At 45.8% G+C, this 26,201-nt stretch overlaps 1 protein-coding gene across 5 annotated transcripts in view; it reads right to left on the reverse strand.

Annotated features, from left to right (window-relative positions):
* Positions 1–2,734: 2,734 nt before the first annotated feature.
* Positions 2,735–26,201, reverse strand: part of PFKFB3 (6-phosphofructo-2-kinase/fructose-2,6-biphosphatase 3) — a 76,737-nt gene continuing 53,270 nt past the window's right edge. For 2 of the 5 annotated variants that reach the window (XM_083366120.1, XM_083366117.1), the window contains exons 5-16: positions 24,849–24,923; positions 24,307–24,363; positions 23,415–23,539; positions 22,167–22,374; positions 21,468–21,614; positions 20,092–20,196; positions 18,993–19,122; positions 17,416–17,478; positions 15,550–15,614; positions 13,552–13,728; positions 10,607–10,629; positions 2,735–4,688 (exon numbers count right to left, since the gene is read on the reverse strand). In XM_083366120.1, coding sequence (XP_083222246.1) covers positions 4,682–4,688; positions 10,607–10,629; positions 13,552–13,728; positions 15,550–15,614; positions 17,416–17,478; positions 18,993–19,122; positions 20,092–20,196; positions 21,468–21,614; positions 22,167–22,374; positions 23,415–23,539; positions 24,307–24,363; positions 24,849–24,923 — 1,182 coding nt within the window. In that variant the 3' untranslated portion in view covers positions 2,735–4,681. Of the gene's footprint in view, positions 4,689–10,606; positions 10,630–13,528; positions 13,729–14,042; positions 14,347–15,549; positions 15,615–17,415; positions 17,479–18,992; positions 19,123–20,091; positions 20,197–21,467; positions 21,615–22,166; positions 22,375–23,414; positions 23,540–24,306; positions 24,364–24,848; positions 24,924–26,201 lie in introns of those variants that run through there. The other 3 variants (XM_083366118.1, XM_083366119.1, XM_083366121.1) reach the window with 3 other exon arrangements.

Raw genomic sequence — 26,201 nt, forward strand, 5'->3', positions numbered from 1 at the left:
GCCGACCTTCTGATCGACAATCTCAGCGTCCTAACCCGAGCCACCGCGTCCCGAGTAGGAAAGGACCTTTTGTCGATTAGATAAGCTTATTGTTATAGATTATTAGTGCATATTAAATATGTAAAAGTACAAAGTTGAGGCTGTAATGTTACCACGGTCTTATTCTACTGCACTAAAGAGACGTCTATGGAGATTCTCACTCACCCAGCTCATGGTTGTCCCAAAAGGAGCTTTTTCACGAGGCAACTGGACTTCCTTGTTTTTCTCTGAAGACGTTTCGCTTCTCATCCAAGAAGCTTCTTCAGCTTCTCCAGCTCAGAGCTGAAGAAGCTTCTTGGATGAGACACAAAACGTCTTCAAAGAGGAAAGAAGAAAAAAAAGTCCTGTTGCCTCTTGAAAAAGCACCTATGGGATGCACTAAAGAGAGATGGATGAAGCAGGAGGCGTGAGCTTAAATGGACTCCAGAAGATGGAAGAGGACAGGAAGGCCTGGAGGAACGTTGTCCATGGGGTCGCGATGGGTCGGACACGACTTCGCAGCTAACAACAAGATAACAAATTGATGAGGATGTTTTATCCATTCAGTCAAGTCTGAGTCTTTGTGATTCTATGGGCCGGGGTTCCTCATGTCGAGTTTTTCTATGTTGTCTGCTTTAATGGTGTCCAGATGTGTTCTTTGGCAACCTGGTTTCCTTTTACTACTAACTCTTCCAAGCATAGTTGTTTTCTCTAGTGCAGGAGTAGGCAACCTTGGCTCTTTGATGGACTTCAACTCCCAGAATTCCTGAGCCAGCATGGGGGAACTATGGCCCCTTCATGACTCCTAGACTTCAACTCCCAGAATTCCTGAGCCAGACATGCTGAGGGGAAAGGGAGATGTTTCCAAGCTGAACCATGCTGGCTCAGGAATTCTGGGAGTTGAAGTCTACGAGTCATAAAAGAGCCAAGGTTGCCTACTCCTGGTCTAGGCCTAGGCCGCTTTACGACTCGTGGACTTCAACTCCCAGAATTCCTGAGCCAGCCATGCTGAGGGGAAAGGGAGAGGTTTCCATGCTGAGCCATGCTGGCTCAGGAATTCCGGGAGTTGAAGTCCACCAGTCACGAAAGAGCCAAGGTTGCCTACCCCTGCTCTAGTGAATTCCCCTGCAAGAATAACAGAATAACAGACTTAGAAGGGACCTTGGAGGTCTTCTAGTCCAACCCCCTGCTCAAGGAAAAAACCCTCTATCATTTCAGACAAATGGTTGTCCAATCTCTTCTTAGAAACCTCCAGTGTTGGAGCACCCACAACTTACGTAGGCAAGTTCTTCCACCGGTTAATTGTTCCATCAGGAAATTTCTCCTTAGTTCTAGGTTGCTTCTCTCCTTAACTTCCATCCGTTGCTTCTTGTCCCGTCTTCAGGAGCTTTGGAAAATAGGTTGACCCCTCTTCTTTGTGGCAGCCCCTCAAATTTTGGAATGCTATCATGTCACCCCTTGTCCCATTTTTTTGTATTAAACTAGACATTCCTCATTCCAGCCAAAATTTGACATGGCCAAAATTAAATTATATGTAAATACGTAGAAAGACCGATCGATCCCACCAAACTCACACCCATCACCTAATATCCTCCCACACAGGAGATGTCTGATCAACAAAACAAAAAACCCCACAATTCCGATCGTTCTAGTTAAAAGATGGTATTTTAATTGTTCCGGCAACTGCAAAATATACAAATTTCCAAAAAAGGCAGACCTGTTTTATAAGCTCCACTGCTTTTCACCTCCAGGGATGAGGGGGGGCAGGGACCAGGTACATAACGCACACAACTTAAAATTTCATACAAAATTTATGAGGAGGGGGATTCTGTGGTTCAGCGAGATCAATTAAATAAATAAATAGCCTCTTGCTGTTAAAAAATGATTTTTTAAAAAAATCTAACTTCAAGTATCAAAGGGGGGAAAAAAAAACCAAGCCGAAAAGGAACTATTGGTGCGATTTTTAAATGGCATGTCCAATTCTTGTTCCCCACACCCTGCAAGCACAAACACCCCACACAATCGCACAATACGGTAAATTACAGCCTTTTGAGCTTTTTCCCTGCTTTTCAAACAGGAAGAATCCATTTTGTTCTGAGATTTCTGTTTTCCAGACGGGTGGGAGAACCCCTTATCATTCTCTTATTTCCTTACTTCCATCTCTTTCAAAGTATTTGTAAGAAAACAAGTTGCCCTAAAACGTTGATCACAAAATGCAATTTATCAGCCCGGACCTTTTTGGGGAGATAATGGGAAAGGTTAATTTTTATCTGCACCCATTTGCTCTATTTTGCCGCAGAATTTCAAAAGGAAATATTTGCCGGATTGGAGATGAGGCCATTCACACTTAGGTATGGGGGTTTGTTTGTTTTTTTTTTAAAAAAAGGAAAAGATCAATCTTGCCTGCTCAGGCATATACAAGCTCTGAAAAACATCCAATATATATAAAAACTGTCTTTAAAAAGCAAAACAAGGATAAAACAAGCTAATTTTAACAAGCAGAAAAAGCTTTTCATTTACACCACGGGTAGGGGAATGATGGCCCTTTGATGACTTGTGGACTTCAGCTCCCAGAATTCCACACTGGCTGCCTCAGGAATTCTGGGAGTTGGAGTACACAAGTCATAAAAAGGCCATCGTTCCCCACCTCTGATCTACACAGGAGCGTTATTACACACATATAAACCATCTCGGATTACCAAGTCAACACTTTGAGTCTGAGTCAAACAATCCTTTATTTGGAAAATTAACATCACCTGCGAGATTCGCACACAAGGCAACTAACTACCTGCCTTGGGACCTCAACTCTGCCCACCATTTGCTCATCCTGGACATCTTTTCCAGTAACCCTTTGGGCAGGAGAGTTCAGTCTTAAAAGAGGGCCTGCGTTCGAAACCAGCCTATTGTTGCTTTCGTCACCCAGACATGAGGCCTACGAACTTGAGTGGCACCTTGGAAACAGGAGAACGGCTGAGAAGTCACCAGGGGGAAATTCTGGTGCAAAGGAAAGCTTACGCTTACTCAGATGTCCTTCAAAACTAGCAAAAAACAATTAATTTAAAACAGCCCTCTACTGCTTCTAAGAAGGATAATTATTTCAACATGTAAAAAAAGGGAAGGGGGTCTCTGGAAGCCCATAATAATCAACTCACCTGAATGAAACTAATCTTAACTTTGCTCCTAACATGCTATTCTAATGCCTTGGGGTATACCAGCCATTCTTCACTTTTTTAAAAAAATTTATTGGCCACGCTGAGGACAAAACTGTAGCCCTGGAATCCTCTCCTCAATAGGAAGACTTGCCAAGACAGATTTAATACGCTGGATCAAACAGCGGCGTCTAAAACGTGAGGATCAGAAACCGTTTCCGGTGGCTGACTCGAGAGTGGAAAGCTGGGGGAAAAAAACAGCCTTGCCAACTCCAGATTTGCAGATCTCTGCGAACGTCCCAGTTGCCGGAAGCTCATTCGTCGGTCGATAGGAACATACCCTGTTTGCACCATGAGATGCTTCTAACATAAAAGAGGCATCTTAAGCCCTCGGCGGTCTCTGAACAGACCTTCCTATAAGCCACACACAAACACAAAAAGGGAGAAGGCGGTGGCGGCGAAACCACACCTCCAGGTCTGAAAATTTAGACCAGCGCATCTCTTGGAACACTGGACTTAAAAACGGGCTGGAGTCCTGCCTGAGTGGGGAGTCCCGTCCCCCCACCCACCCACTTGAGAAGCCAGGGTCCACAAAAGGTTGTGTCCCATCACCCAAAAACTATCCCAAAGCAGGGCCAGGACACAGTCCCGGTGGAGACGGCGGATGTTTATGGGCCCCTAGAAGAGACGAGAGGCTCTCGCTTAGGAAGTGTGGTTTGTGTAGTACGCTCTGGGGAAACAAAACAACATTTCACAATTGTTTTCCCCAAGCTTTTGGCCTCTACCCCTCTCCTCTCCAGGTCTGGGAGCAACTGATCGCCTCTCTCTTGGACCAGTTCACGAGGACAGGTAAAATTCATGGAGGATCCTTCCCCTCAATGAACATCTAAGGTAGAAACGAATAGATGGAACAGACTCACGGATGTAACCCAGAATACTTTTCATCTCCCCTTCGCCTCTCTTTTAGCTGCAGCCCACCTAGGCTGACCCTAACTAACCCTTTGTCTTAAGAGATGGTGGGATCAGCACAGTGATCGTCTGCAAGGCAAGCTCGTTGCTTAAGGAAAAAAAAAACAGAATAACAAGAGACCTAGGACGTATGGTACGTACAGATGCACCCTGGTGCCTGCTGGAGTCTAGCAAAGTGGAGATGAAAAAAATAAAATAAACCAGCTTTAAAATCAGGTTCAGATTCACAGTTTATATGCTGATGAAATAAGTCTCTTTCTTTTCCTTTATTTTTTTTTCTTCCTCCATCCATCAATCCATCCATCTCTTTCTCTTTCTTTCTTTCTCTCTGGGAGGTTCACCCTTCCACAACTCCATTTTCTTAAGTCCAAGAAGGCAAGCTATAATAAACCAGCGATGGAGATCACCGACAAATCAACTGGAGCTGAACAGAGACGTGGAGCAGACTGCAGGTTTCGGAGATGAATGATGATAGGGCGCATGGCTTCCACCCGCGGTTCCCGATGTAGCGCCAAAAGAGAGTCAAGGTTGCGTGTGCGGAGAGTTCACGTTCTGGCGACAAAGGAAGGGGAAAAAAAGAGAGAGAGACGATCAACATGAGCCGGTGAGCTTTGTGTCTGGAGAAAGGGGAGGAGAAGTAGCACAACTAGAACTACATGCAGAAGACACAAGGACAGTCGCGGGAAGAATTCTAGAGAGGGGGTTAAAAACTGGAGGTGACACAAAAGTGAGGAGAAAAAAATGGTTAGATGTGCATGCAAGGTGCCTGTTCTCTTTACGAGGGTTAGGTCTTTGGTTATCTCCTGGACTGATTTCTAAAAAACTGTCAAGGCATCTTCAGACAATTGGTTGTATTCTGACGTTTCCTGGCTACTAACGTAAAAATGATGATGTTACCTAGCTTGGTAATGAAACGTCTGCAAGAAAACCACCCGGCGGTTAGAGAGCACCAAGGATCCCACAGTTCAACCCTGAGTTACAAAATATTCTCTTCTATAGGTAGTAACACAAAAATCTGCTAGCTTAAAGGAGCTTCGGAGAGGCTCTGGTGCTCGCTGGGAGAACTACATGTTACTTTTAAAGATGGGATTTGCGGGCTGTGTTGATGGGCCCCGCCTTGCGTTTTACATTCAATGTCAAAGGTATATCCCTAAGGCAGGGGTAGGCAACCTTGGCTCTTTTATGACTCGTGGACTTCAACTCCCAGAATTCCTGAGCCAGCCACGCTGAGGGGAAAGGGAGAGGTTTCCAAGCTGAGCCATGCTGGCTCAGGAATTCTGGGAGTTGAAGTCCATGAGTCATGAGGGGCCCATAGTTCCCCCATGCTGGCTCAGGAATTCTGGGAGCTGAAGTCCACGAGTCATGAGGGGGCCATAGTTCTCTCATGCTGGCTCAGGAATTCTGGGTGTTGAAGTCCACGAGTCATAAAAGAGCCAAGGTTGCCTACCCCTACCCTAAGTTTTTTTGTAGGACATCTCAAATGTCTAAAAAAAAAGTGAATGAAGCAATACAGATAAAGTTTATTCTCTTAAAGGAAGTCCTGTAGCACAGGGGTCTCCAACCCCACCCCCCAAGTTAGTGGGCCAGTACCAGTCTGTGGCATGCCAGCAACTGGTCCGCACAAACAAGCAAAGCCCCATCCGTGGGATGCAGGCAGCACACAAAACCACGCAGTCTCCAGTCCGTGGAAAAACTTTTCTCCACGGAACCGGTCCCTGGTGGCCGAAAGGTTGGGAACTTCTGCTGTAACACTTCACATTGCAAATGAAATGATTTTGACTGCTCATTTCAGCAAACCCATCTGCACAAAAAGCTTTGATCCCAGCAGTGGTAACATGACACAAACAAACAAACAAACACACACACACACACACACCGTTTTCCAGAACGGAACTGAAATTCAAAGCAACTATCTGCTCTACTATCTTAGGAGCCGTGGTGGTGCAGTGGGTTAGAATGCAGTAATGCAGGCAAACTCTGCCCACAGCCAGGAGTTCGATCCTGACGGGCTCAAGGTTGTTGACTCGGCCTTCCATCCTCCCGAGGTCTGTAAAATGAGGACCCAGATGGTTGTGTGGACAACAGGCTGACTTTGTAAACTGCTCAGAGAGAGGGCTGTGAAACACTGTGGAGCGGTATATAAGTCTAAGTGCTATTGCTATTATTTTGCTACATCAACAGATTAGGGGCCTGTAATTTGTAATTTGGTCGTCTCAGGAGGCAATATCTCTCGACTCAACTTTTTGGAAGTAGGAGACTAAGCAGAATTGGACCTGGTTAGGATTGGCTGGGGGGGGGGACCACTAAAATATTCTACGGGTGTAGCTAGACTGAGAAATCGGCGGGGTGGGGGGGAGAGAAATCCTCAGGAAAAGGCAGAGATATAGAAATTGTTTGCCGTTGTTTAAGCGTGTAATCATCAGGAACTGAGCTTGACTCAAAAAGTATCTTTGCAGAATACCTGAGAATAGGCAAACAGGTAGCTTCAAACCAACGTCCACACTACACTGGAGGTGAGCGATTAATGATCCATGCAGTTGTAGAGAGGACACACAAAGTAGTAGGGCCCAGGCTGCTTGAGAACCCTTGCACCATACCCTTAAGATGATCTCCTTTACCTTGATAATCATCAATTGAACCCCCTTGGGGGTGGGTGGGGGGTGGGGGGGTAGGGAAGGAGCAAAAAAAATGAAAGAGAAGCATGCCAAACATTTGGCAGCTGAAATATTTATTTATTTATTTATTTATTTCAATTCCATTTATATCCCACCCTTCTCCGAAGACTCAGGGAGGCTTACAAGCTTAGCAGTCCTAACAAGCTTCTTGCTCCAAAAAAGGACGTTTTGAGATTAGGAGATTTCAACTTTCATACGTTCTGCATATAGTCTTGGCTTGTCCTCAACGAAGCAAATGCTGAAGCCTAAAGGAATTTAGAGAGCCAGTTTGGTCTAGTACTGGCCTAGAAACCAGGAGACGGTGAGTTCTAGTTTGGCTGTCGGCGTGAAAGCTGCCTGGGTGACTTTAGGCCAAGCACCAGGAGATGGTGAGTTCTAGTCCTGCCTTAAGCCATGAAACTCAGCTGGGTGACTTTGATCCAATCACTAGGATACTGTGAGTTCTAGTTCTGCCCGGGCATGCAAGCCAGCTGGGTGACTTTGGGGCAGTCATCAGGAGATGGTGAGTTCTAGTCCTGCCATAGCCATGAAACTCAGCTAGGTGACTTTGGTCCAATCACTAGGATACCGTGAGTTCTAGTTCTGCCTGGGCATGCAAGCCAGCTGGGTGACTTTGGGCCAATCATCAGGAGATGGTGAGTTCTAGTCCCACTTTAGGCATGAAAGCTGGCTGGATGACTTTGGGCCAATCCGTCCCAGCCCAATGCACCTCACAGGGTTGTTGTTATGGGGAAAATAAGAGGAAGGAAGGATATTAGGCATGCTCACTGCCTCGCGTTATCTATAAAAAAATAATAAAGGCAGGATATAAATAAATAAAAATAAAAATGCTGGAAACCCATAAGCCTTCTGCATAGAGTACCTGATTAAAAAAATACCAATATATTTCTAAAATATCCAAATACTTTGAATAGCTCCAAAACAACAAGAAGAAAGAAATTGCAGGAAAAAGGAGCCAAGGCCTTTCAGAAGGCATGTCGCTTTTACAAAAGCAACTTAAACCCAAAGGAAAATTTATTGCTACCTCTCTTTCCCATAAGAGGAGAGGAGGAGGGGAAAGGAGAGGAAGGGAAGGGAGAGGGAAGGGGAGAAGAGAGGAGATGAGGGGGAGGAGAGAGGAGGGAAGAGAAGAGGGAAGGACAGGAGGTCAGAGAGAGGAGAGGAAGGGAAGGGAGAGGGAAGGAGGAGGGGAGGGGAGAGAGGAGGGGAGGGGGAGGAGAGAGGAGGAAAGGGAAGGAGAGGAGGAGGAGAAGAGGGAAGGACAGGAGGGGAGAGGAAAGGGGAGAGAGGAGGGAAGGGGAGAGAGGAGAGGAAGGGAAGGGAGAGGGAAGGAGAGAAGAGAGGATACGAGGGGGAGAAGAGGAGAGAGGAGGGAAGGACAGGTCAGAGAGAGGAGGGAAAGGAGGGGAAAGGAGAAGAAGGAGAAGAGGGAAGGACAGGAGGTCAGGGAGAGGAGAGGAAGGGAAGGGAGAGGGAAGGAGGAGGGGAGGGGAGAGGAGAGGGGGAAAGGGGAGGAGGAGGAGAAGAGGGAAGGACAGGAGGGAAGGGAGAGGAGAGGAAGGAAGAAAGGGAGAGGAAAGGGGAGAGAGGAGGGAAGGGGAGAGAGGAGAGGAAGGGAAGGGAGAGGGGAGAGGAGAGAGGAGGAAAGCAAAGGAGAGAAGGAGGAGAAGAGGGAAGGACAGGAGGGGAGGGAAGGGAGAGGAGAGGAGAGGAAGGAAGAAAGGGAGAGGGGAGAGAGGAGAGGAAGGGAAGGGAGAGGGAAGGAGGAGGGGAGGGGAGAAGAGAGGAAAGGAGGGGGAGAAGAGGAGAGGAGGGAAGAGGAGAAGAAGAGGGAAGGACAGAAGGTCAGGGAGAGGAGAGGAAGGAAGAAAGGGAGAGGGAAGGAGAGAGAGGAGGGAAGGGGAGAGAGGAGAGGAAGGGAAGGGAGAGGGAAGGAGGAGGGGAGGGGAGAAGAGAGGAGAGGGAGGAGAGAGGAGGGAAGAGAAGAGGGAAGGACAGGAGGTCAGGGAGAGGAGAGGAAGGGAAGGGAGGAGGAAGGAGAGAGGGGAGGGGAGGAGGAGGAAAGGGAAGGACAGGAGGGAAGGGAGAGGAGAGGAAGAGAGGGAGGGAAAGGGAAGGAGAGAGAGGAGGGGAGAGGAGAGAGAAGAGGAAGGGAAGGGAGAGGGAAGGAGGAGGGGAGGGGAGAAGAGAGGGAAGGAGGGGGAGAAGAGGAGAGAGGAGGGAAGAGGGAAGAGAAGAGGGAAGGACAGGAAGTCAGAGAGAGAAAGGAGGGGAGAGGAGAAGAAGGAGATAAGGAGAAGAGGGAAGGACAGGAGGTCAGGGAGAAGAGAGGAAGGGAAGGGAGAGGGGAGGAGGAGAGGAGAGAAAGGACAGAATCCCAAAATGTTTGCAACACCTGTTATTCCAATGCAAAGAAGTGAGGCTAGTCCAAATGCCACACACAACACAGCAAACACCCTTTGGGGAAAAACGAGTGAAGCTGAAAGAACCACATCCATACTTCAGTAAAAGAAGAATAAAGACGGTGGGGGTGGGGAATGAACAAGACGGCCATCTGTCATGGGTGAGAGGGAAAGGCTTGCCCCAGCACTGGCTCAAAATAGGGATGTGGCTGCTTCATCAGCACCCCAAAATTAATTTGGCTTCCATTTCTACCTTGAAGCCAAGTCTTCTCTGTTGCCCTTCTGCCCTCACTTTGCTATCCCAGGAAAAGATGCTGGCAGAATTTATTCCTAAGAAAATTCACTTTCTTAACTTCCCATGCTCCCGTATAGGAATATAGGCAGTCCTCCAGTTAATGGCCACAGTTGAGCCCAATATTTCTGTTGCTAAGCGAGACAGCTAAGTGAGTGAATCAATCAATCAATCAATCAATCAATCAATCAATCAAACCAACCTATCTATATCAATCTATATCTATCTACCTACCTATCTATATCAATCAATCTATCTCTATCTTTTCCTATCTATTTTTTCTATCTATCTATCTATCTATCTATCTATCTATCTATCTATCTATCTATCTATCTATCTATCTATCTATCTATCTATGGATGCGGTGGCTTAGTGGGTTAGGACGCTGAGCTTGTCGATCAGAAGGTCGGCAGTTTGGCAGGTCAAATCCCGAGTGCCGCGTAACAGAGTGAGCGCCTGTTACTCGTCCCAGCTTCTGCCAACCTAGCAGTTCGAAAGCACATAAAAATGCAAGTAGAAAAATAGGGACCACTATGGTGGGAAGGTAACGGCGTTCGGTGCACCTTTGGCGTCTAGTCATGCTGGCCACATGACCACGGAGACGTCCTCGGACAAGCGCTGGCTCTTCGGCTTTGAAACAGAGATGAGCACCGGCCCCTAGAGTCGGAAACGACTAGCACACATGTGCGGGGGAACCTTTACCTTTATCTATCTATCTATCTATCTATCTATCTATCTATCTATCTATCTATCTATCTATCTCAATCTTTATCAATCTGCGTCTGTCTGTCTGTCTGTCTATCTATCTATCTATCTATCTATCTATCTATCTATCTATCTATCTATCTATCTATCATCAGCTATCCTAGTGTTATTCTCTGTCTATGAAAATTCCCAATGATTAATGACAGAAGGGCAACAGCCAGATGGAAAATCAAAAGCTCAGCACAGCGTCTTAGCAGCAAAATCAAAAGTCACCTTATCGGCCAGATGGACGGCATATAAATTTAATAAATAAATAAGAAACAAAGACACAGTCAGCCAGGCAGCAAAGAAAAAGATTAAACCAACATCTTCAACACTAAAAAAAAAAATACTTACAGGCAAGCTTTCCCCAGTAATGCCTGTAAAGAGACAAAAAGAAAAAGAGAAAAAGGAAAGAAAGTAAAGTGAAAGAAATCAGTGACAGCGCATGAAAGCTTAGCAATCAGAAAATGGCAGCCGGGAAATGGAAAGCAATGGGGCAGAAGGAGACAAATCCAGTGACATGAAGCAGCTGCTTCAGCATCAACCTCCGTGCATGGAAAAGAAGTATCAGAATAACAGAAAAACCAGTAACTGGACGTCTTTTCAAACAAGGGTTGCTAACCGAGAGCACAACATTTCTCAACTTCGGCCATTTTAAGAGCGTCGGACTTCAAGTCCACTCCTCTTAAAATGGCCGAATTTCAAAACACTGCAGTTTAGAATAAGCGCTTGTGCTGATCTGTATCTGGCAGAAACAGAGAAATTCTTCTAACAAGAAAGAAAGAAAGAAAGAAAGAAAGAAAGAAAGAAAGAAAGAAAGAAAGAAAGAAAGAAAGAAAGAAAGAAAGAAAGAAAGAAAGAAAGAAAGAAAGAAAGAAAGAAAGAAAGAAAGAGGAAGAAGGAAGGAAGGAAGGAAGGAAGGAAGGAAGGAAGGAAGAAGAAGAAAGAAAGAAAGAAAGAAAGAAAGAAAGAAAGAAAGAAAGAAAGGAAGAAAGGAAGGAAGGAAAAAGAAAGAAAGAAAGAAAGAGGGAGGGAGGAAATAGGAAGGAAGAAAGAAAGAAAGAAAGAAAGAAAGAGAGAGAGAGAGAGAGAGAGGAAGGAAGGAGAAAGAAAGAAAGAAAGAAAGAAAGAAAGAAAGAAAGAAAGAAAGAGGAAATAGAAAGAAAGAAAGAAAGAAAAAGAAAGAAAGAAAGAGGGAGGAAATAGGAAGGAAGGAAGGAAGGAAGGAAGGAAGGAAGGAAGAAAGAGAAGAAAGAAAGAAAGAAAGAGAGAGAGAGAGGAAGGAAGGAAGGAAGGAAGGAAGGAAGGAAATAGGAAGGAAGAAAGAAAGAAAGAAAGAAAGAGAGAGAGAGAGAGAGGAAGGAAGGAAGGAGAAAGAAAGAAAGAAAGAAAGAAAGAAAGAAAGAAAGAAAGAAAGAAAGAGGAAATAGAAAGAAAGAAAGAAAGAAAGAAAGAAAGAAAGAAAGAAAGAAAGAAAGAAAGAAAGAAAGAAAGAAAATAGGTCAAGTCAGGGCAATCTCGTTCCTTTGGCCCTCCCAAACCGGCCTTGAGATTACAAGCCAGCAGACAAAACATTTCTAGACTTTCTCCAGGTTGAGGGTCACGGAGCCCGCAAGTAAGGTAAATGCAAAAGTGCTCGGGGGTTTTGGATTTTTTTCATTGTACGAAACACAGAATGTCATGTTTTCGATGGAGGAGCCATCGCTGGTCTGGGTCTCTAAAGAGTCAAACCCGCCCCCCCCCCAAATAAACAGGACAAGCAACTGATCTCAGGAGGGTTCCTTGGTGCTCCCAGGGCTTGGTTATTTTATGCAGACATTTCATTACCCAACTAGATAACCTCATTGGCGCTAGAAGTAAGCCTCCCTCCCTACTAACACTGATGATGTTACCTAGCTGGGTCATGAAACGCCTGCAAGAAAAGCACCAAGCTCAGAAAGCGCCAAGGACCCCTCATTTCAACCCTGAGCTACAAATATTCTCTTTTTATTGGGAGTGGCTTTCCCTGTATACTTCTAGGTAAACATAAGTCAAACCTCACTCCCTTCTAACACTGATGATGTTACCTAGCTGGGTCATGAAACGTCTGCAAGAAAAGCACCAAGCTCAGACAGCACTGTCCCCTCTCCTCCTCTTCCTTCCTTTCCTCATTCCCTCCTTCCCTGTCCTCCTCTTCACTCCCTTCTAACACGTCTGCAAGAAAATCACCAAGCTCAGAGTGCGCTAAGGATTCCTCATTTCAACCCTGAGCTACAAATATTTACCTCAGTCGGCAACTGATCTGATGCCACTGAAATCCTTAGCTCCTCATCAGAGCCCTATTAAGTATCTTTTAAGAATAGCTAGTGGAGATCGCAATCAACTTAAAAGTGTGGGCTGACAAAAAGGCAAGATTACAAACCAAACCAACATTCTTCAATCTATGTTCAACAAAGCCTTCAAGGACCGTTCGAAATTACCACAGCGCTAAAAAAAAACCAAAAAACTTACGGCCGGTCCTTGCACTTACTGCAACAACTGTAGTAGCATTCCCCAGCATCGTGTGATCAAAATTTAGGTGCTTAATAACTAGCACATAATGATGACAAACGCAGCATCCCAGTGATCCTTATTTAGGACTTTCCTGGCTGCTTTCTGAAAGCAAAGCCAAATTTGCGTAATGATCACACGATTCGTTTTAACAATTGCAGCGGTCCGCTTAACGACTGGGGCAAAGAGTTGCAAAGCTGGGCACAATTCCCGCGGCCAACCATCTTGCTTGGCAATAGAAATTTGGGTCACCACTAGTCCTGATTTGCGTGGCGACTCAAGGGCTTGTCCAGCCAAGATTAAGCTACTCGCACTCTCACAGGCTTGTTGTGCAAGTTAGTTAGGTTAGCCAGCCAAAAACATTTCCAATGATAAGATATCAAGAGAAGGTCAGCGAGGGTCAGGGAGAAGAAGAGTCCCGGGCGGTGGAGTCCATTCAAACAAAATTAAGCAAGATCAAGCACAGCCTCCTAAGACAGGGGTCCCCAAACCCCCCCCCCCCCCGGTCCACAGACCAGCACCAGGCCACAACATCCTAGAAAGCGGTCTGTGCAAACAAGCAAAGCCCCATCCGCAGGATGCAGACAGCACATGAAACCACGTCCCCCTCCAGTCCGCGGGAAAACCTCTCTCCACGGAACCGGTCCCTGATGCCCAAAAAGTTGGGGACCACTGTCCTAAGAGGTCAAACCACAGGACGGTTAAGCATGCTGCAAGTTATGACACACCATCACCACAAAAACACACCAACAAAAAGAAAGAGAACCAACTTGTCCGGGAAGCTGGACCGGGCCGTCAGGAGATAGACAGGTATGGATTGGCAAGGCGGCCGAAGCAGCGGCATGATCCTCAAACCTGTTCATGCGTGGTTTTTTGACGGGCTCTGGACTGGCCAGAGGGACGAAGCTATTGCGTCTCATGAGCGCATTAGGTCCCTTCTTTGCATCCTAGATTGGAGCGAGAGAAAGATAAGAAAAATAACAATAAAGTAAAAGAAGGCGAAAGCTATGAAGAAAACAAAAAAGAGCATTTTTTTTAAAAAAAAATATGGGGTCGTCGGTTCGCCGTAACACAAAAGCGAAAGCAAGGAGAGCGGATTCCCCCCCCCCCGCCCTCCGAGGGTTGGGATGGATGACCTTTGAGGTGCTTTCCAAGCCTGACATTCTACAGTTCTAGGAAACAGGATTTTAGAAGGCGAAGAAGAACCGGTTTTTTCTAGTTTGGAGCAGGCAGAGGAAGAGAATGGAAAGATTTGGGGAACTGGAAACTCAGCAATGAGGCCTTTGTTAGATCCAGAGAGGGGTCCCGTCGCCCCCAAAAAAGGAGGTGGAGTCAGACCAAAGAGGTAGGCGGAGCCAGACTGAAATCAACCTTCAATTAAACTTGACCCATCTTTTCCCTATAAAATGTGGGATGGAAGCCAGCAGTTGTGAAACACTTAGTGCTTAGCTTCAACAGTGAGAGAAGCTGTATACAAATTTAAAAAAATAAATTATAAAATACAAAATAAATAGCTGATGACGTTGACCGTTGTGAATCGTCTGCGTTCACTGAAGACAAGGTACCTAGACAGCAAGTGAAGCCACAGAAGATCGAATCGGACCCTTGTCTTATCTTGACCAACACTTTTCAAGTATTGCATAATATATCCAGCTCCTTTTCAGCAAAACCCAGTTTAAAGCTTGCCTTTCAGCTCAAAATTCCTACATGGGAAGTCGTTGACTACAGATCCTTTTAAAGGTGCACAGCCCGCCTTTTAAGTACAGAAAGAAGCCTTTTGATTAAAAATCAATTCTTATTCCTTATTTACTGGCCACAGTGACGAGCAACAGGGTTGTAAAATAAGATTTCCAGCCCCGCAGTTGGAAAGGCCAACAACGTACACATAAAACCCACAAGCAAGAAACAAATTGGATCTGGACTATGGTTTGCTGAGGAATTTTGGAAGTTGAAGTCCACAGCTCTTAAAATTGTCACCTTTTTTAAAGTACACAATGCCTAATTTACGACAATCCCCAGGGCTTTCCTAGTTAATGGGGGGGGGGAGAGAAATATTGATGGCAGGAGAATCTTAAATCACAATAGGTGTCAAGGAGGTAGAAAACCTGGGTTGGTGGTTACACAATGAAAGCTAAGCTGTCAAGATGGAATGCAGTCTGGATTCCCAGAAGTGAGGGGCTGCATGCCAAAGGAGCAGCAGACAACTTGGTCCAGATAGCTCGTGTGTGAGAAAGAGGGCGAAGACAGCTCCTCCTCAATAGTTCCCAGAGGATATGCTATTTGACGGTGTTAGCATGCTTTAGTTGGACTCCGTCTATGGGTGAGGAACAATAAAGAAATTGCCTGGGGGGGAAAAAATCACAATGTCTCTCTTTTGATTTTAGGAGCCTGACACCTGTCAAGCTACTTTTCTATGGGGCGGGTTCTTCCCTGCCAAAGGGGGAGCATTCAGTCATGCGGGCCCCACATAGGCCATTGGACTCGCCAGTCTAGAAGACTGACCTCCTTACTGAGCACTAGGGCCTTATAGATGGGAATTACTTTGAACAGTCAGCAATGCAGGGAAATTTGATGTTTACCCCTTATTTATTTTTTTTAGTATCGGAGTAATTGCTATCCCACTGTCCCAAGCCAGGGGTTAGAATTGGGCAAGAAAATGGATACGATGCTGAACGTTTTCGTTGAATAGGCACTTGTGCTATGAGCGCATAAGGTGTGTGTGTGTGTTTGTGTGTGTGAAGAGAATGACCCCTTACAAGCCAGCTCACCTCTGGTCTGTCCCGGTGAGTGTTCACAGCTTCAACGTTCAGACAGATGGACTCCACTCGACAACCTTAAGAGAGAGGAAAGAAAGACATGGCAGGATGAGGAATGCGTTAGCTCTTCAGCTGCACTGTTTAACCAGATTATGAGATCAAAACAGACTTCAGGACTCGGAGGAGGAGGAGGAGGAGATGTTAAATGTAACTCAAATCAAATCAGCTGGGAGATTTAATTTTTAAAAGCAGCGGTGAACCAGCAAGGGGGTCAAACAGTGCCTAGGAAAAGCCTTTTTGTCCTTTGGGAACGCTGGAGACAAAAACAAGGCTATTCAAATCAAGTCAAAAGTATAATAAGAGCAGCCGTCAATTTCTTTCACTAGGGAACAGCCCCGAGAATTTCATTTATGCACTACTCTGGGATAACACGGGTGGTGATTTTGCCCAAAACAAAATGGATAAACAAACAGGGAGTGAGACAAAGGGCAATTTTCCTGGGCTAAACCATCTCTTCTGATGGCAAATAAAGTTAAGATAGGGCTATGGGGTACTGATTGGGGGTTTATACAATCAGTGCTAACTAAATTGATCCCTCTGCACTCTGTGGACTATCTTAACAACTGAGCTGAACTGACTTCCATCTTATCTTAACTCCCAGATAAAGAGTCAAAGATGGGGAAGGAAAGGCAGTGACAAGTCTTCATTTTCTTGCTAAAAAAAGATAAGTTGTTAGATTCTTCCTTTGTAGCTTGGGAGGTTTCCCCCGTCAAGTCACACAAACCCGCTAGTCTTCAATTTACGACCACAAGGGAGCCCAACATTTCTGTTGCTAAGCGGGACAGTTGTTAAGTGAATTTTGCTCCATTTTACAAGCTATCTTGCCACAGTTACTCAATGAATCGTCAGAGGTGCTAAGTTAGTAACACGGTGGTTGGACTTTGCTTGTTAGAAGGTTGCAAAAGGGGATTACACGACCCCGGCATCCTGCAACCGTCATAAATATGCATCAGTTGCCAAGCGTCTGAATTTTAATCACATGACCATGGGGAAGCTGCAGCAACTGGAAGCATAAAAAACAGCAATAGCACTTAGATTTATATACAGCTTCACAGGATTTTACTGTTGTGATTCAGGGTCAGCCTGTGGGTTCGGCAGTTGGGTCGGATGACTCAGAGGAGGAGGGGGGTGTTGAAGAGCCTGCTGATGAGAGCCCTCAGCCAGGCCCCTCCCACCTGGTCACGACGGAGACCCAGCTGTGTGAGCCTGACAGTGTGGATGTAGATGACCCACAGCTGGCCCTGTTCAAGGACGCCCGACGCAGGAGGCAGTCAATCAGGAGTAAACAGAGGAAGGCAATGGGGCGCCTCGGAAGGAGGCAGAGAGAAGCCACGCCCTAAAATGTATAAAAGGGGAATGCGTGGGAGGGCTGGTTTGCTGAAGGCAACCGCTTGAAAAGCTCCTGTTTCTTGGTTCGTGTCTTGTTTTGTTTTTGTATCAATAAATTTGGCAGGCTTAATTCCAGCCTCTTGCCTTCTTGTAAAAGGGGTTGTCCCTGCCTTTTCTGCAGGGCCGGTAGCAGGCTGGTACAGAACATTTACAGCCCTCTCTAAGCAGTTTACAGAGTCAGCCTATTGACCCCCCCAAAATTTGGGTCCTCATTTTTACCAACCTCGGAAGAATGGATGGAAGGCTGAGTCCACCTTGGTCATAAGTCACTTTCTTCAGTGCCTTTGTAACTTGAAATGGACACTAATTACTAATCCTGTAATTCGAGGATTACCTGTCAGCACACCAACTGTCTCGCTTGCCTGATTTTACCCAAGCCGAGCGTGTTGTGTGAACATACCTGGTCTCTTATGAAATATATTTACTCACCGTAAGCTACAGGACTCAGTTTCAGGACTGTGTGGAGAGGACATTTCAGATAAGGCATTTCTTCTGAAAGGGAAGGAAAAAAAAGATTAAAAATGATTGACTGGATTAATGTTATTCAGCGCCACAAATGGTACCCAGCCTGTCTTTACTCTCCCCTTTAATCCAGTACAGGGGTCTTCAAACTTGGCCCTTTTATGACTTGTGGACTTCAACTCCCAGAATTCCTCAGCCAGGTACGCTGGCTGAGGAATTCTGGGAGTTGAAGTCCACAAGTCATAAAAGGGCCAAGTTTGAAGACCCCTGCTTGTGGACTTCAACTCCCAGAATTCCTCAGCCAGGTACGCTGGCTGAGGAATTCTGGGAGTTGAAGTCCACAAGTCATAAAAGGGCCAAGTTTGAAGACCCCTGATCTGGTACTTTTCAAATTTCAACTCCCAGAATTCAGAATGGTGGCTGGGGAATTCTGGGAGTTGAAATTGCCCTGTATGGAAAAAAAACAAAAAACCCTGCTTGAAATCCCAAAGGTGCTTTTTCCAAAAGTCAAATAGGACTTTCTTGGGTTTGTTTTTCCTTTGAAAACATTTCACTTCTCGTGCAACAAGCTTCTTCAGTTCCAGACACTGCTTGAAAAGTTCTCCCCTGCTTGGGGATGGTGGTGTCAGTTGCCACCCACTTCGCAAGCACCCATTTTTGCCCACCATGCTATAAAAAAAAAAGATCTTGAGACTCTAGAAAAAGTGCAGAGAAGAGCAACTAAGATGATTAAGGGACTGGAGGTTAAAACCTACGAAGAACGGTTGCAGGAACTGGGCATGGCTAGTCTAGTGAAAGAGAAGGACCAGGGGAGACATGATAGCAGTCTTCCAATATTTGAGAGAGGAGGGGATCAATCTATTTTCCAAAGCACCTGAAGGCCAGACAAGGAATAACAGGTGGAAACTGATCAAGGAGAGATTCAACCTAGAAATAAGGAGAAATTCTCCGACAGTGAGAACAATCAACCAATGGAACAGATCAGTGGTGGGATTCAAATTCCCAAACAACCGGTTCTCTACGTGGATGCCAGCCTGGGCTTCCGAGGCCTAGAACTGACTTGTAGATGACATCCACGCACTTCCGGTGGGCCGTTCTAGGCCTGGGAGGCCTTCTCCAGGCCTCTGAGACCTAGAACTGAGTTCCGGAAGTGACATCCACGCACTTCCGGTGGGCTGTTCTAGGCCTGGGAGACCTCCTCCATGCCTCCGAGGCCTAGAACGGACTTCCAGAAGCAGCAGGGGTTCAGCCGGTTCTCTGCACTCAATAAAATTTAGCTACCGGTCCTACCGAACCGGTGCGAACCGGCTGAATCCCGCCATTGGAACAGATAGCTTTCAAAAGTTGTGGGAGCTTCATCACTGGAAGCTTTCCAAGAAGAGACTGGAGTGCCATCTGTCAGAAATGGTGTAGGGTCTCCTGCTTGGGCGGGTGAGTGGGCTGGACTAGATGACCTACAAGGTCCCTTCCAACTCTGTTATTCTCGTGCTAATCCTAAACTCTTTTCTTCCATTCCTGCGTCAAGAGACGTTGCGGAGACTCACCGGCGCTTTTGTCGAGGAAGTAAGCCAACAGACATCTCATGACGGCTTGATGACAAATCACAAGGACATTTTCCTGTCTTTCAAGCTCCATGATCACCGGTTCCAGCCTTTGCACCAGATCTTGATAGGACTGAGGGGGGCGGGGGGGGGGGGGAAGGACAAAGAAAAGGAGATGAAAAAACAGGTTTTGTCTTTCAGCAGAAATAAGAGGAGCCGCAGAGCCAGACGTGAGCGGGGGGATCACCAAACGTGGCAACTTTTTAAGACTTGTGGACTTCAACTCCCAGAATTCCTCCACCAGCATCAACACCCAGAATTCTAAACAGATGCCCTGGTTATTCAGATTAATTGGATGGATGGCTGAGGAATTCTGGGAGTTGAAGTCCAAAGTCTTAAAGTCGCCGCGTTTGGAGATCCCTTATTAAAGAAAACAAAAACTATGCAGATTTCAGGAAAGTACCTTCAGAGCCAAAAAAACGACAATCTTGGATCCTGTACGAGGAATTTCTTGGCCTCCTTTAGTACAGGTTGTCCTCGATTGTTTTTCACCCTTACGACCGTCACATGATCGAAACTTAGATGCTTGGCAACTGGCATGTACTTATGACGGTTGCGGCGTCCTGGGGTGATGCAATCCCCTTTTAAGACCTTCTGACAAGCAAAGTCAATGGGGGAAGACAGATTCGCTTAACAATGGCGTTACTAATTTAACATCTGCAGTGATTTGCTTAACAACTGGGGCAAGAAAGGTGGTAAAATGGGGCAAATGCCTCACTTAACAACAGAATTTTTGGGGTCCCTTGTGGTCGTAAGTCAAGGACTATCTGTACGAGAGGATCAGTTCTAAGTCACTTGTTTTTAGTGCAGGTGTAACTTAGAACTGCTGTTTAATGAACGGTTGTAAGTGAAGGATTACTTGTACACAGCTACGCGCAAATATTTTAATAATTCCAATATTGGCCAAAGAGCCACCCACATGGGATGGGGGGGGGGGAAACATAAGACCCCCAATTTCAGGCTCTAGGAGGTTAGCACAAGCACATTGCTTGGCCATCCCACCCGATGGTTAAAAACACACTTGGTGTACCAAAACACAAACCTCTCCAGATGGATAGCGGTAATAATATTTGTCCTGATCGCGTAGAGCAAATTCTTCGGGATAATTTTCCTTGATTTCATCATAAGTCATGTCTTCGCACACACCCTACAAGAATGAGGAGGAGAAATTCACTTTATAGCCCATTCTCCAACTTCTGTCAATCTGTGCACCAGACTGCACTCAGCCCGCCATAACTCAAAGACTTTCAACATCTACTGCGTTTTCTATATAGAAGGTTCCCCCAAACTTGGCAATTTTTAAGACTTGTAGACTTCAACATGGCTGACCAGAGAATCCTGGGACTTGTAGTCTACAAGTCTTATAGTTGCCAAGGTTGAACACCTCTACCCTAGAGCAGGGGTAGGCAACCTTGGCTCTTTTTATGACTCGTGGACTTCAACTCCCAGAATTCCTGAGCCAGCATGGCTAAGCATGGAAACCTCTCCCTTTCCCCTCAACGTGGCTGGCTCAGGAATTCTGGGAGTTGAAGTCCACGAGCCAAGGTTGCCTACCCCTGCCCTAGAGTGTCTCTGCGAGTTTGTACAAAACCTGTTTCCCTATCTGGACAACTTCCAGATCTGTGGCCTTCAACTCCTAGAATTCTACATAAACAGCCTTATTATTCAGATTCCCTGGCTGGCTGGCTGAGGAATTCTGGGAGTTGAAGTCCACAAGTCTTAAAAGTTGCCAGGCTTGGAGACCTCTGCTATACAGAAACAAGTTCCTAACTCTCTTGCTTTCTTTTTTTTTTCCTTCCAACTTTAGGTAAGAACTTCTTGTCCTCTCTCGCCAACAGGCTGGCCTCGTGCCCTCATGTTTCTCCACCTGCCCGTCTTGTGCTTACAGACTGTGTGGGAACTAATTCTCACACTCACAACTGACAGGAAAACAAAGGGCCCTTTCTTCCAAAATAAGGGTGATCATCCAATTCTTCTCAATCCTTCCTAGCAGAGCCAGGAGGATCTCTTTGCAGAATCAGAGAGATTGAGTGTGTGTGTGTGTGTGTGTGTGTGTGTGTGTGTGTGTGTGTGTGAGAGAGAGAGAGAGAGAGAGAGAGAGAGAGAGAGAGTGAGAGTGTGTGTGAGAGAGTGTGTGTGTGTGTGAGAGTGTGTGTGTGTATGTGAGTGTGTGTATGTGTGTGAGTGTGTGTGTGAGAGAGAGTGTGTGTGAGAGAGTGTGTGTGTGTGTGTGTGTGTGTCAGAGAGTGTGTGTGAGAGAGTGTGTCAGAGAGTGTGTGTGTTTGTGTGTGTGTGAGAGTGTGTGTATGTGTGTGTGTGTGTGAGAGAGAGAGAGAGAGAGAGAAGATGACAGCTTTTCCCACCAAAACCCTCTGGTTTATTCTGCAATCGAAGAAAATAAAAAAGGGGGGTTCTTACAGCATCAATTTCATTCAAAGCTTTCCACTGCTCGTAGGGCAGATCAAGAGCTTCTGCTGTCTGGATTGTCCTCTTTAGATAGCTGGTCCAGACTTTGAGATCTTTTAGGTTTTGCTCCTTGACAAAATTATTCAGCTCGCTGGCAAACTGGAAAAGAAAGGAAACATGGAAAGTTATGATTCAGCTCCTGTGGTTTGGGTTAACGGTTTGTCAGGACCAAAGAAAAAATGTATTTGGTCTGGCCCAGACAGGAAAATTTGGAAAAAGAAAAAAAGAAAAGTGCCAAGAGGAGTCCTGAAAGTCAACAGAAAAGTCTGAGCTTTTCGATCTTCCTTCACCAGATTGAGAAAGATGTAGCTCCTTTAAAGAACGTCTTCTAGAATCTAGACAACCACAAAGTTCTCCAGAAGCTTCCGGACTCCACCACAGGTTCTGAAGACTTCCTCTGTCTTCCAAAAGGTTTTTATGAAGGAACAAACTAAAGTGAAGTTTTGTCTTTTTTGCATTCGGGGGAATTTCTCAAGAAATGCTTTAGAAATTGGTTAGCCTTGGTGACCACCACAAGCACTGCGAGATGTTTTCAGAGGACGTTCATTGGCTTTTGTGAGGGTCACCCCTTCTTTGTGAAGGCAATTCTGGTTTATGTTCCTAGTAGCCCACTCCCATCCCCATTTACTCAGAAGTAAATCCCACCCGTACCTTCTTGCCTCTGGTGGAGAGCCCCGAGTCACCCCCAATCTTCCCTTTGAGGTTGAATTCGCTCTCGCCGTGCCGGCACAAGTAGATGGTCCGGGGCTGGACGTGGATGTTCATCAAGTAGTAGACAATTCGACTTTGGATGTGGTCCTGGACTCTGTTCACCAGGTATCTTCGACCAACGTCAATCACTTTGATGAGCGACAACTCTCTAGGGACAATAATAGCACAGGATGACCAACAGTGGAATGTTTCAACACTGGAGCTTTTAAAGAAGAGGGGGTTGGACTAGATGACGCCCAAGGTCCCTTCCAGCTGTTTATTCTATTCTATTCTATTCTATTCTATTCTATTCCATTTCGTTCTAGTCCAGTCCATATATTCTATTCTATTCTATTCTATTTTCTGTTCTGTTCTATGTTCTATTCGATTTGATTCGAATTCTATTCTATTCATTATTCGATTCGATTTCCTATTCCATTCCCTATTCCATTCATTAGTCTATTCTATTTCCTATTCCATTCCATATATTGTATTCTATTCCATATTCTTATTCTATTATTCTATTCTTTCTGCACTCCATTCCATACCATATTCTATTCTATTCTAATTCTAATTTATTCTTTCTGCATTCCATATATTCTATTCCATTCCATATTTTCTTATTCTATTCCAGGGGTGTCAAACTCAATTTCATTGAGGGCCGCATCAGCACTGCGGTTGCCCTCAGGGGGCCGGGCGGGTATGGCCAGGGTGGGCGTGGCCTACTGGGTGGGCGTGGCTAGAGTGCATATGGCCTACTGGGTGGGCATGCGCAAGCTCTACATCGTTCGCATCAAGGGTGCCTATGGGGGCCTGGGCAGGAGTGGGACAGATCTGAGGGTCTCTGGGAGGAGGAGGGTCTCTGGGCCAGGGCCAAGGTAGCGGGGGCCATTCCCTCACTGTTTCCAGGATGGCTTTGTGGGCCACATGAAACCACTTCGCGGGCCGAATCTGGCCCCCGGGCCTTGTGTTTGACATGTCTGTTCTATTCTATTCTATTCTATTCTATTCTATTCTATTCTATTCTATTCTATTCTATTCTATTCTATTCTATTCTTCTATTCTATTCTATTCTATTCTACATTCCTCGAACATCTTGCAGTGAGGAACACATTCATGCTAGCATCCAGCTAGTTTTAGTTGCCTGAAGGCAAATCTAGACCCAGCTGAACTAGGAGTAGTTATCTCAGTGGGTTGTTTTTTTTTCACCTGTCGTATCCATCTGGATCAAGAGGCTGGTAACTGGATTGATAGCAGCTGATTCTCTTCATGAAATCTTCCATGGCGTCTGTTGAGTTGCAGTCCTTATAATCTGGGCTGGAGAGCTTGACTTCCTAAAGTAGGAAATGTTAGAAGGGCAAAGATAATAATAACAAGCCCATCCTCAAACCTATTCTAGCAATGTTAACAAGCGGTGTTTCTCAACCTTGGCAATGCTTAAGATGTGTGGACTTCAACTCCCAGAATTCCCCAGCCAGATTCTGGGACTTGAGTTGACAAGGTTGACAAATGCTGTTGACAGAATGTCCACAGTGTTCAAAATCTGCCTTGTGGCTTCAGTCCTACAGGTAGTCCTCAATTTATGAGCACAATTGAGCCCAAAATATCTGTGGCTAACCGAGACAGTTAAGTGAGTTTCCTCCCATTTTACAACCTTGCTTAACCCAGTTCTTAAGTGAATCACTTCAGCTGTTAAGTGGGTCACATGGCTGTTAAGTGAACTTGGCTTCCCCATTGACTCGGTTTGTCAGAAAGTCGCAAAAGGGGATCACGTGATCCTGGGACACTGTAACCGTCATAGAGATGAGTCGGTTGCCAAAAGTCTCAATTTTGATCATGTGACCACGGGGACGGTCGACGGTCACGTGAAAAATGATCATAAGTCACTGTTTTTCACTGCCGTTACTAAATGAACTGCAGTAGGTTTAGGACTACATGCGTAGTTGGTGAGAATGGAGACGTTTCAGAACATACAAGATGGACGTTCTCTCCCTCAACTATGACCCCTTCCCAGGAGTTGTAATTCTCCAGCCCATATTTAAAAGAATTTTCTGAAAGAGAAGAGAGGACTTGAGAGATAGGAAACCATCTTCATATTTACCATGATGTTGCTAGCAACCACAGTGGGGTCATTGCAGATGGATTCAATGAAGAACACCTGAAGGAAGCAGAAGATATTAGAATTAAGGGATCTCAGGAGTCCTAGTGGTCAATCACTTAAATAGAAGCTAGCCGTGTGCTTCAGCTGCCAAAAAAGCCAACACAGTGCTAGGCCACATTAACAGAGGGATCGAGTCGAGATCATGTGAAGTGTCAGTACCACTTTACAAGGCCTTGGTAAGGCCACACTTGGAATACTGCATCCAGTTTTTGGTCACCACGACGTAAAAAAGATGTTGAGACTCTAGAACGGGGTCATCAAACTTGGCCCTTTTATGACTTGTAGACTTCGACTCCCAGAATTCCTCAGCATGGCACGTGTGCCTGGCTGAGGAATTCTGGGAGTCGAAGTCCATAAGTCATAAAAGGGCCAGGTTTGAAGACCCCCTGCTCTAAAAAGAGTCCTGAAGGAGGGAAGCTGTGCAAACAGCAGTAGGCCAAGTCTTAAATCCCTTCACCTTGTGGTTCAAGAATGTCACTCACTTTGTATCCATTTTCTTTGGCAAAATGCAGGATCATGGATCTTCGCTCGCGAGTTGTGTTGGTGGCGTCAAAAACCTGGGGAGGGAAGAAAAATAATAATAATAATAATAAAAAAGAGACGCTAGACGGCTTGTTTTTGTAGGTTGGCTTTCAGCAAAAGGAGATCCACTTTTCCAGGATCACAACCATCTTCAAATTAAGAGGAGCAGAACCAACCCACAACTGTCCAACAGGATGGGCCCAATCCCTTGGCAGTCGCCTTCCATAACTAAAAACAATTCCTCCATCATGGATATGGGATGAATAATTAGGGTTTTTTTTTTTTTAAAAAAAGAAAAACCTGGGATACATCTTTAGGGTCCCAGTGCAAGGTTTACTTTCTCCCCTCTTCAAAAAAAAAAAAAAAAAGCCAGACTACCATCCCACATATTTTTGGCCACCAAGACCAGCGAAAATTCAAAGAATCCCAAATTTGAGGGATCCTTGACACTCTCTGAACTTGCTAGTCTCCTAGCAGACTTTTCATTATCCAAACAAGCTAACATCGTCATGAGCACTGATGACGTTTACCTAGGTTGGTAAAGTAACGTCCGCAAGAAAACCACCAAGCTCAGAGAGAGTGCCGAGAACCCCTCGTTTCAGTGCTGAGTTACAAATATTCCCCTTTATTGGAACCACAAGGTTCAACCTACTGTGGGCTCGGAGATCTCTAGGGATTCCTGCAAATTTAAAACCACAAGGTAGGCCTGGAGGAGTTCCGTTAAAACAATTGAAATCAGACCAGGCTGGGCTGTCTCAAACAAGGACACCTTCATAAGACGTCTTCCAGGAACATCACTTAGTAGCTGTGACTAGGGGGGCCTTCGCCCAGGTTCGCCTGGTGCACCAGTTGCGGCCCTATCTAGACCAGGATGCTTTATGTACGGTCACTCACGCGCTCGTGACCTCTCGTCTGGACTACTGCAACGCTCTCTACATGGGGCTACCCTTGAGGACCACTCGGAGGCTCCAACTGGTGCAGAATGCAGCCGCGGGAGTTGTGTTGGGAGTCTCCCGATACTCCCATGTTACACCTTTGCTCCGTGAGCTGCATTGGCTTCCAGTTGTCTTCCGGGTGAGATTCAAGGTGCTGGTAATGACCTTTAAAGCCCTACATGGCATGGGTCCGGAGTACCTTAGGGAGCACCTGCTGCCGGCATCAACTTCCCTCCGCCCTGTGCGCTCCCACAGAGAGGGACTCCTCAGGGTGCCACCGATCAGAGAATGTTGATTGGTGGCCCCCAGGGGAAGGTGCTTCTCTGTGGGCGCCCCAGAGCTATGGAATCGGCTGCCGGTTGAGCTCCGGATGGCACC

Source organism: Vipera ursinii, assembly GCF_947247035.1.
Source record: "Vipera ursinii genome assembly, chromosome: 6".
NCBI lineage: Eukaryota > Metazoa > Chordata > Lepidosauria > Squamata > Viperidae > Vipera > Vipera ursinii.